An 11,448-nucleotide genomic window follows, 5' to 3' on the forward strand; every position below is an offset into this window, starting at 1 on the left:
AACTTATATAAAGTGTACCTTGTATGTTGATGAGATGATTGATGTGAAGAGAGCGAGCAAAGATTTTAATTGTTACAAAATCTGTCGTGTTTGAGACGTGCCTAAGGTAGCCTGAAGAATATTCATAAACACGAAGAAATTTTAATTGCAAAATATACTGAAAACGATTTTTGAAGATTTTTACTGCGCAATCCTCAAGCAAGGCAGATTTACCAGAATGTCATAAGAAAAATTATATTCTTTATTATAGTCTCACGTTATATCAAAAATAAATCAATGTTTTTATTTCTCGTGGCATTTTTAATTATGGTCACGCGTGTACATATTGTGTTGATATTGGAGATAAAAAAAGTGTGTATTCTCATGTCAAACGTAGCTCGATATGGTATCGCAATATATAAGAAAAAAATCTGAGAAAAATCTTCAAGAACGGACTGAATTGTTAATGTTCTATAATTAACTTTAAATTCTTTTGATATGTATGTATATATGTGTGTACGTATGTATCAAAAAAATTATATGAAAATCGTGTATATTTACAGAAACATATTATACGCTGCAAAATGGGAAATTAAAGCTACATTTTTTCTATTAAAAAACGAAAAAGAACCTATCTGATGTATAAGATAAAATATGTATATGTATTTGTTGATTTTATTAAATTCATAAATAGTATAAAGTGATACGAGTTAAGTAGCTCTCCTATGCGTTTCGATAATAATCTAATATTTTCAACACTAACAATATTATCTATTTACATTTATTTCTATTGTGTGCACCACATACACTTGTAATTAAAAATAAAATAAATATACGAGTATTTACATAACTGATTATACGTGCAATGAATATGTTTGTTGCTTTTCCGCCACTGACATCTTATCACGGTAGGTAAGCTACATTTCGTGATAGTACAAAAAATAGCATATGTTTATGATTTAGGCACGTTCATTAAAATTTTGGTGAAACAAATTATATATTGTGTGTGTGTGTATACATATATATAGTTTTTTTGTAAATTCGTCTAAATTTCGTAATTATATTGTATGTATATTTGAATAAAATAATTATACGCAGTTCAAGTTCAGAGCACTCACAAAGGTATCAAATCATTATCGAACTCGTTGGAAAAATATATATCGAGCAAGAGAAAATCATTCATATCAAAGATTTATTACCTAAAATACTCCCAAAATACAATAAATTATATTAATATGTTACAAATACACTGTGGTCGTTTTATATACAATATAACATAATCGTTTTAGAAAGGAACACAATTTGTATGATTTCACTGTACGTTGATTTCGTCTTATTATTTTCTCCAATATTGCGCAAATTTGTGGAGTTGTTCTACTAGGACAGCCATCACCGCGGTTACCGACAAATCTAAAAGAGTGTGCACATAATGCACAGCCTCTTCGTCGCTCAAATCTAATCGTAATTTATCCTGGACCTTTTTCACAGCTTTATCCGGTTCCAGGGCGATATCGGGCACACTGGCGTCTACCATCAGCGAGAATAGATTCAATATCAGATTGGCATGTCTACGCAAATGTAGAAATGCCGTGTAACATTGCTTTCGGAATTCATGATAATGTTCGGAACCGATTCCGCCCATAGCTTCGACCATTTCCTTACTGAGCTTCATTGGAGGGGGCAACGGTTTTGGATCTCTACCCAAAATGTAGCCAAAATCGATGTGAAAGAGTTTGCCTGGAAATTAAAAAATATTGCATACTTGCGTATATTTATTTTGTTAGAGAGACAATCTCTCTAACAAAATCGTTGAAGAATATGCATACCTGATGCTGTGAGAAGCAGATTATCCAAATGACGATCGCCGACACCCAATACATACGTAATTATACAATAACCAGCTGCATAATTTTAATGAGTAACATTTAAATAATGTACATTCATTCGTTTTTCGTAGAGTAGTATAAATGATGCTTACCACAACTGCGAATGTAAGTGTCCATAACTTCAGGTACTACCCCGTAAGGTCCAGTTTCAGAAGGATGGTGCTTTCGAAAGAAATTCAATATTGAGCCTTCGCTAGCTAAAACTTCCGCAACCGTTGTAGATTCGATAAATTGTACAAAACCATGCTTAGTACTTGTTGCGAGTACTCTGAATGTGATCGAGTCATTAGTTATTAATAATATTACGTAATATCATTCATTTACATAACAACAAGTTTTTACCTATATGGAGTTAGTTTCAAGTCCAAATTCTCCCTTCTTAATAATTTATCCATAAGCGCAATCGTTTGTAAAATTAATTGATCTTGCCGTAAATCATCTCCATGTTTAAAGATGGCAATATATTCGGTATTATCTGTCGTCAAAAATGTGAGTTTCGATGGCATGAGCGCAGACTTGAAAAGACTTGCTCTATAAAATTAATAAAGTAAACATTACAATTGTAATATATATACAGGGTGAATCAGAGTCGTTGAACCAACTGTTTACCCTATGAGAAAATTATCGACTGCATGCACGTTATAATCCAATAGGTATGAAGTTCTGATTCACTCTGTATATATATATATGTGAACATTAGTAATATACCGCGATAGTCAAACAACTTGAATGTACTTTTCCGGCATAATTCCCTTGATACAAATTTCAGGATCCAAAGGGAAAGGTATCGGCTCGAAATTCGAGAAATTAATCTTGAATGCTGGATCTGGATCAGTCAGCAACGTTCTCAATCTATCAGTTTTTTTCTTCCGATTTCCACTTTCTCGCGCCACCGCTTTTACCAGAAATACCAATTGATCGATGAACACCTTCTGTCGTAAGAGGAATGCTCTTCTTTTTTGCCAGATGGTATTCCCCTGCGCTAACATCATGGAAAACATTTTCATTACGGTAACGTACATTTCCCTAACTCGCGTATCTTGCTTAGCGCTTATCGCAGGATCAGTCTGATCCTCGCACTCGATAGAGAGATACCAATAGAAATAATTAGCCAGCATCGAATTCTGACAAGCGCGAGTAATTAAAAACGATGCTAAATCCATAAGCGGTTCTTGGCTCGTTGATAGGTGACTCTCCGATTCACTAGACTGTAAATAAATGTAAAATCAATTACACATAGGATGAAACGGATAATAACGTAATGCACACATATATTCTAAAGAGAATCGTTGACTCACAGTTGTAACCGGGGTAGATGTAGAATCGCTGCTTCTTATGTCCTTATCTAATTTGTCAGTTTTCTCTAATTTCTCCGTTCTTTCTAATCTTTCGCTTCTTTCAAGTTTTTCAGTGCTCCAATTTTTTGATTCTACTCTTTCTTCCTTCTCCTTTAACATCGCTTGATAAGCAATCTTAATGCTTTCAAAGTCTTCATACTTTAACGCTTGTACCAATTGCAACAAGTACAACATTAAATCATCGTCAGGAGCTTGATTAAGCCTGCTAATCGCATATCTCCTAATAGCCGGGTGAGTGAACGCGGGTCCTAATAATTCTAAGGCATCCTCGGAATCCGGTGCAGCCCATCCAGTTAGCATATCCAGAGCCTGACGTTCCTCACCAGCGACTTTCCAGTTAACGCATTTAACAAACTTGGTCAACGCTTTCTTCTGACTGGACAAATAATATCTATATTTCCAAATTAAATCTTGTTCCTCAGTAGTAAGTGCGGTTGTCGGGGGGTATCCCAATATCGTATTCAAGGCATCTCGTACAGTCGAGGTAGGTTTTAATTCGCGAGTATTGCCGCCGCTACGTAAACTGCGAGCCAATTTATGATGTTTTGCTTCCACAAGATTCTCCTGAACAAAAATGTTATTTTTATATTCTCAAAATATAATTGAAGGCACGTATATCGCTATTTTCTTTTGTACAATCTTACTTGTAAAATTTCATAGTCTGGAAGTGTCACAACGTCTGGCTGTAATCTATGTTGAAAAACCTCATCGCCATCTTTTTCATAATATACAATTGAATACTGCAATAGAATAAAATAAATGTATTATTATTAATTTATTTTTATATATACACATAAAAAAATTACACACATACATCTGTTTAAAATTTCACGTATACATACATACCGGTACACCGTCCATCATTACTTCTGGAAATTCTATCATCAAGTACAAGTATTCCGATGCTCTTTTCTCCCTCTCGTTGATTAATTCAATCTCTCTGAAAGTTAATCTATCCAGCCAATCAATTTTGTTTATTTGCCCATTTCTGTGCTTTTTAACCAGCTTTGCAAGCCGCTGCATCTGTTCTTTCCCATGATCTCTGGCTTTTCCTGGGGTGCTAGTTGGAACACTACCATCGGCTTCTATCCCAGGCCATACTCTAAGATCGAGCATGCCCTGTCGATACACTCCATGCTTACCAAATAATGATATAGTCGTACCACCTACTGGAAGCTGTCTACCAGGTCCTGCACAGTCATATAAGGTTATACACAGCTGGGCGTCGCGTGGCAAATCCGTATACGAAATTGGTAGATAGACCCATTGATTCCAGCTGGATGTAAAAAATACATCGTCTCAATGAGAGATACATATATAATAAAAGATGTTGATGCTAGAATAAAGAGATGGTATAGTACAAATGTAAAACGCAACATACTTCCAGCGTGTAGTAAAGTGTTTGTAGGCTGTGTGTACAGGCAGGGCCAAGGGTCTACCACCAGCCCATACTTGTAAAGATGCAGCTAGATCTCCACGAATCCCACCGCTCTCGTACAAACCCGAATATTTGAGTAAAGGATCTAAAAGTAGCTCGTCGTATTCCGGTCTATGTCTCTTGCCCTCTAATGTACCTCTGTATAAAACAGGTAAAACAATATACCTTGTGACATATGTCTAAAGATTGCCAATTAACATATGCGATCTACATCAGAGATAATAACCGAATGTTTCAACACGCACTTATGTATGTTAATTACTCTAATCCGATTATTTCATGCTAGAATAATTAATGAATGTCTTTCATCATACGGATGGAATGTCATAAGATACTTTTATCATGTGACAACCTCAGTTCGATTACACGATACAGTAATACAGATGTGAGATATACTTACATCTTGACTTGTATTCTGGTATCTAACGAAGAACTATAGACATAAAAAAATTTATCGTTCGTATTCTCCATCGTATTAATTCGTGAATTATATTCAAAAATCGATCACGTATCCATCTTCGAGACTATGTATCACGTCCACACTCTTTCATACTGTTGCGATTCATATTGATTAGGCATCAATTTTATAAATACAAATACCTATATACATAATTAACCAATGCGTCTAAATATCGTGAATATATACATGTATTACTGATGGACGAAAACGAAATAGTCTCATATTGCACGTAGTGCACCGTACACCATCCAATCCAAATCAATCCAAGTGATCCAATCAATATGAAATTTACACCACCGATCTATATCAACTGAATATTACTGAGGCTGCATCCATTTAATTTGGTCATTTACGCGCTTTATAATCATCGTTCTATCTTTATCGTTCATTAGACGTGAAAGAAGGATAGAAGCGCTGAGAGCATCCAAACTGAACGCAGTCTAAGACAAAATAGGAATGTCGCCATATTAAAAATTAGAAACTAGCGCCTCTGAACTTAAAAGACAAAACTATTTACATATATCACTACACTGGTATACAGGGTGAATCAGAGTCGTTGAATCAGCTTTTTATCCCATATGAGAAAATAATTGACTGCATACGTTATAATTCAATTAGGTATAAAGTCGATAATTTTCTCATAAAGTAAAAAGTTGATTCAACAACTCTGATTCATCCTGTATAAGTTTATCATCAGTTACCGTCTGTTGCAGAGGTGCAGTTATTGTACTGTACCGTCATTCACAGTCGACTGTTTTATCAGCGCAGCATTCTCATAATTGCAACTTTATCAAACGTTTGTTATTCATGCTTGGAACTTTTGCGTTTCTTGCTTGATAGTTGTAGCTCTCTCGTAGCTTCACATTTTTAGCCTTTGTGATAGCAGAGAGAAATCTGAGAGAGGACATGACGGCTCAAAATCTGTAACCGCAAATGCTGCCGCGCACTACTGCCCTCTGATAAAGTAGATGTAAACTACATAGCATCGTCCACTTTTCTTACGGTACATTGTCCATTTTTGAAAGCTGGAGATAATAAATCGATATTTGATTCATATAACCGTGTTACATGTAGCCACCGATGAGATACTATTAAAGACTGTCAACCCTTGGCAAATTTTCGGTGGTATAAAAAGGGCCCCAAGGGCCCGGAGGTAATTGAAGAATGCTGACATTATCGACAATTGATATAAATTTACTATTATTAACATAAATATTTGGCTCATACATTATTACATTTATGATTTTTTATTACATAAATGTTCCATAAATAAATATGCATACTTGTAAAGCTATAATATTCTATAATGCAGCAAAATTACAATTTTTTCTCTGCAGTTATCATCTCTGTTGATAATCAAACTTTGACAATAACACTAAAATTACAATTTTAACGAAAAATTGAGTATTATTGAGTTCTAAATGAATAAATACGTCTACTAAACTAATAAATCATAAAATTAGTGCAATATTATCAGTTTTTAACTCTTAATTACTTCAATATTCACAAGAACGCGAATTCTCGCGTAAGAAGTCGGTCTTTAATAGTATCTCGTCAGTGGTTCAACGAACTCAACAGTTGAGTGAGCGCTCGCTATTTCTTTCAGTCGTTTTCAGGAAAAGTTTATATTATACACCGATCAGTGTAGTGATAAAGAAAAAAAACAAGCAAAAATACAATGTTTGGACCAGGTTCGGCACCAATTGTAGTTCTCAGTAAGTTCAAGTCGATCTTTCATCTGTCGTTTGTTTAAAAGTAGTTTAGCAATTCACATGTTTTTGTCGCTTTTCTAACCAATCTAATCATGTCGAACATTTTAATTATTGCAGGCCAGAACACAAAGCGTGACACCGGTAGAAAAGTACAGAGAGAAAATATCCAGGCGGGCAAGGTGAGAGCGTATTTGTCTAATAATCTGTGTGTATTGCATTCCTTATAAGGCATTCCTCGCAATTTTCGCGCCCACATGACTTTCTGAAGTCACAAAGATTTTAAATCAGTTCGAGTTTTGTCTATTCGCATTGATTTTTATATCACGTATCAACTTAAATATGATAACTCGTAAACCATGCAAGTTAATTCGATAAAAAAAAATTATTTTCTCTATGAGCAATCTACATGTAAATTCAATTATAATCTAATTGACGTGACTTTCAAATATATTGGATCAATGTAACAAATTTTTCTTGTTTTTTTGTATATATATAGGCAATTGCCGACGTCATTAGAACATGTTTGGGTCCTCAAGCCATGTTGAAGATGCTGATGGATCCAATGGGTGGCATCGTAATGACAAATGATGGTAACGCGATTTTGCGCGAGATCACTGTGCAGCATCCTGCTGGAAAGTCCATGATAGAAATTGCCAGGACTCAGGATGAAGAGGTAGGGGATGGTACCACTTCGGTGATTGTCCTATCAGGCGAGATCTTGGCTACCGCCGAACCATTCTTGGAACAGAACATGCATCCTACTGTCATCATAAGAGCGTATCGTCAGGCTTTGGAAGATATGGTCACGATTCTCAATGAACAAGTCAGTATCGATTTAGATTGCAGCGACAAAAGTAAGTTGGTCCAAGTGATAAACTCCTGTACAGGTACTAAATTTATCAGACGTTGGTCTGAATTAGCCTGTCAAATCGCTTTGGACGCTGTTCACACCGTGATGCTCGAGGAGAACGGCAGAAGAGAGATCGACATTAAACGCTATGCCAAGGTAGAGAAGATACCCGGTGGTACGATGGAGGACAGTACTGTTCTCAAGGGTGTGATGATCAATAAGGATGTGACACATCCAAAAATGAGACGTTACATCAAAGATCCGAGAATAGTACTGCTGGATTGTCCATTGGAATATAAGAAGGGCGAATCTCAGACGAATATAGAGATAATGAAGGATGTTGATTTCACAAAGATTTTGGAACTAGAGGAGGAGTATGTGAAGAAGATATGCGAGGATGTTATTTCGGTAAAACCGGATGTCGTGATCACAGAGAAAGGCATATCGGATCTTGCTCAGCATTACCTCGTGAAAGCCGGCATATCCGCGATACGCAGGCTACGAAAGAGTGACATTAACAGGATTGCTCGCGCTTGTGGTGCTACCGTTGTCAATCGCACCGAAGAACTCAAGGAAGAGGATGTTGGGACGGGTGCTGGTCTTTTTGAAATCAAGAAACTCTGTGACGATTATTTCTGTTTTATCACAGAATGCAAGGATCCTAAAGCTTGTACAATCATTCTGAGAGGTGCTAGTAAAGATATCTTGAATGAGACTGAGAGAAATTTGCAAGATGCGTTGCATGTCGCCAGAAATCTCCTTGTCGATCCAAAACTCGTACCAGGTGCGTAAGATTAGTTATTGTATAATATGCTTGATATATAAGGACTTGAATATTTAATTATGTAAAGTTGGACACTTACTATTCTATATACATATATGTATATATCTATATTATACAATACTTTTTTTTTGGTCGAAATGATTTATTATATCTTTTATGTTTGGTTCCTTTTCCTTTTTTTTCCCCTCGTAGGTGGTGGAGCAGTGGAAATGGCAGTATCCCGGCTTTTAACAGAAAAGGCGGCAGGACTTGCAGGTGTAGAACAATGGCCATACAAGGCGATCGCACAGGCCTTGGAGATCATTCCCAGGACGCTAGCGCAGAATTGTGGCGCAAATACTATCAGGACTCTAACGGCGTTGCGCGCTAAACACGCAACAGAAGGAACTACTTGGGGCATTGATGGAGAAACGGGAAAATTGGTCGACATGAAGGAACGCGGTATATGGGAACCATTGTCTGTAAAATTACAAACGTATAAAACGGCGATCGAGACTGCTATCCTGTTATTGAGAATAGACGACATTGTTTCCGGAAGTAAAAAGAAGAAAAATGAGAATGATATCGGGCAACCGAGTCAAGTTACGGAGGAGTGTATGAAAGAATAAATATTTTCGATATCTATTGAAGTCTAATTGCTTTATATTTACTTTAAGATTAAATTATTTTGCACTTTCACTTTGTCAAATTTTTATCTCTTCTGTATGCATTTTCAAAAAATAAAGACAAGCGCCCTGATAATCGTAAAAATCTTTTTATTTACATTACCTTATAGAGATATATGCATATATATATATATAGAATAGTAAGCAAGTGTCGAACTTTACATAATTAAATACTTCAAGTCCTTACACATCAAGTATATTATACAATATCCTTATATCATCGCTAAAATTCTGCGTACTTTGCATATCGCACTTTTATATCGTTCCTTGTTGAATAATTTCGTTTTCTTTTGATTTTTCTGTTTCTATCACTGTAGTCTTTCTCAAATTTGAATCTATCGTTTCTATTGGTAGAGACGTTGCGATGGAAGAATTCCTTATATTATGTGTTAACGGCTGTACATTAGATGTACATGATTTGGAAGCCAAACAATCTTTTCTAATAGGTAATAGTACAGCCACAGGTTCTACTACAATCCGCTTATTTAAATATGTGATCTCCTGTAATTGATTTTACGTCATTACACACATACACACACACACACACACACATATATATATATATATATATCCGCCTTCTTATGCCATTCAAGGATTCATACCTCTTTTTGCAATACACTGACTGATACTCCTAAATGAGTTGCAATTTGGACAGGTGGAAAAATTGCATGTATGCAATACTGTATATAAGGTATTAGTTGTTCGCTTAAACATTCTGTAAACTTAATCATGTTTTCCCGTTCCGCGGCAGCAAATGCCTATGACATAAAATATAGAAGATTTACTTGTGAATAAAAATTACATGACAATGCAAACTTACTTGCTGTTCTTGCTTGTAAAATATCAGCATAGCCCTCGCCACATTATGCAACGACTCTTGTAACAATTTTGTGCATAAAGTGGAGAGTGCCACTGGTGCACAGAGTCTCAATTCATTAAATGCAGCTATTATCCCGTTGCAATATTCGGCCAGAGGATAAAATTCTGCCAGTTGTTCAGGCGGATTTTCCTATGAAACAGTTTACAATAGTAAATTAATGAAAACTTTAAAAGATACTATTTTATACTTACAGAATGAATACAAGTCTCCGTTTTTACATCAAGTCGTTGTGTTTTGTTAATCAATGTAAATGTTTCCATATCTTTTTCAAACTTTCGAGTTGTTCTACGAACGTTCTGTTCAAACCTTTCACCGATAACTCGTACAAATATATCCGACATTCGACCAGTGAAATCGACGCCCACTCGACCAAATGATAATCCAAAATATGTACACTGACCCAAAATGGTATCTACAGACGTTACGCCTGGTAAGTCTTGCTCTAGCGTAGCAAGAAATTGCGTTATCTAGAAAAAGAAAAAAACAAACTTTAATCACATTTCCGTTTACATTATACCTGTATGTGCACCTTGTCTGTTACACAAATCTACCTTTTCCTCCAACCAATGATAAAATATCGCAGATTCATTTAATGTCAAGTCGCGGCCAGGAATTACTAATTCATCATCATTAAACATAGCTTTATACTGAGTTATTATATTGAATAAATGTATCCTGGATAATTCTATTGTTTTGGCCATATGAAGATTAGCTGCAACACATTGTAAATGTAATTTTCTTATCGGTTTGATCAATTTAGTTTTCGTATTGTATTATAATTAAATAGAAAGCCCTCTTACGATCTTCCTTCGGTATTGCATTCAGCAAGCCTTGAAGCCAGCTATCTCTCGCTTGAAGAAATTTTATACGAAGTTCTGATTCTGTAAATGCATCCATAGACCGCAACAAACCGACAAGTTGAAGACATCTCGGAAGCGGTAAATCTCCTCTCAGAGAGCCAACTACTTGTCCTACCATACCCGACCAGCTACTTTCGATCTCTGCTACTATAGACTGAAATATTAATAAAAATAAAGCAAAAATAAAATAAAACACAAATATGGTACTAAAGAAGGCATGTGTTACGAAAGGTTGCTAAGCTTGTACCGAGATAATAGGAATATCTCCATGTTTCATTCCCAATTGACGAGCATATTGAGACAATTCCAATGCTTCGTTATATTGGTTGCTTCTCAGACACGATTCCATTAATTGGGGCATCTCGAGAATTTCAAGTAGTTCTGCATTTCGCGTTAGCGTCAAGCTATTTAATCTTCGATGTGCATTAATATCTTTTGAAGTATCGCAAAATGATTGGCATTTCCTTACAAATTCTGGGATCTTTTGTACAAGTTTGTCAAGACGATTTTCGGTCTCATTGAACTAAAAATGAAACAATACAATTTGTTAATCTCTTCACAGATCTCTCTCTCTCT

The 11,448-nt window shown here is 35.7% G+C and overlaps 3 protein-coding genes across 3 annotated transcripts in view; 1 reads left to right on the forward strand and 2 right to left on the reverse strand.

Annotated features, from left to right (window-relative positions):
- Positions 1-1,315: 1,315 nt before the first annotated feature.
- Positions 1,316-5,453, reverse strand: LOC108745714 (phosphatidylinositol 3-kinase catalytic subunit type 3). Its single transcript, XM_018482022.1, has 10 exons — positions 5,062-5,453; positions 4,605-4,799; positions 4,070-4,499; positions 3,868-3,963; positions 3,164-3,787; positions 2,601-3,073; positions 2,208-2,396; positions 1,958-2,133; positions 1,806-1,880; positions 1,316-1,716 (listed from the first exon to the last, which is right to left on the reverse strand). The coding sequence occupies exons 1-10, from the start codon at positions 5,130-5,132 to the stop codon at positions 1,316-1,318; spliced, it is 2,730 nt and encodes a 909-aa protein (XP_018337524.1). The 5' UTR covers positions 5,133-5,453.
- Positions 5,454-6,692: 1,239 nt separating this feature from the next.
- Positions 6,693-9,127, forward strand: LOC108745764 (T-complex protein 1 subunit gamma-like). Its single transcript, XM_018482102.1, has 4 exons — positions 6,693-6,836; positions 6,951-7,012; positions 7,330-8,467; positions 8,660-9,127. The coding sequence occupies exons 1-4, from the start codon at positions 6,800-6,802 to the stop codon at positions 9,073-9,075; spliced, it is 1,653 nt and encodes a 550-aa protein (XP_018337604.1). The 5' UTR covers positions 6,693-6,799; the 3' UTR covers positions 9,076-9,127.
- A 166-nt stretch (positions 9,128-9,293) lies between these two features.
- Positions 9,294-11,448, reverse strand: part of LOC108745769 (conserved oligomeric Golgi complex subunit 8) — a 2,888-nt gene continuing 733 nt past the window's right edge. Inside the window, 7 exon segments of the mRNA XM_018482108.1 lie at positions 9,294-9,633; positions 9,735-9,890; positions 9,953-10,141; positions 10,204-10,479; positions 10,564-10,724; positions 10,813-11,026; positions 11,120-11,421. Coding sequence (XP_018337610.1) covers positions 9,388-9,633; positions 9,735-9,890; positions 9,953-10,141; positions 10,204-10,479; positions 10,564-10,724; positions 10,813-11,026; positions 11,120-11,421 — 1,544 coding nt within the window. The 3' untranslated portion in view covers positions 9,294-9,387.

The sequence above is a fragment of the Trachymyrmex septentrionalis genome, unplaced genomic scaffold, assembly GCF_001594115.1.
Source record: "Trachymyrmex septentrionalis isolate Tsep2-gDNA-1 unplaced genomic scaffold, Tsep1.0 scaffold148, whole genome shotgun sequence".
Lineage (NCBI taxonomy): Eukaryota > Metazoa > Arthropoda > Insecta > Hymenoptera > Formicidae > Trachymyrmex > Trachymyrmex septentrionalis.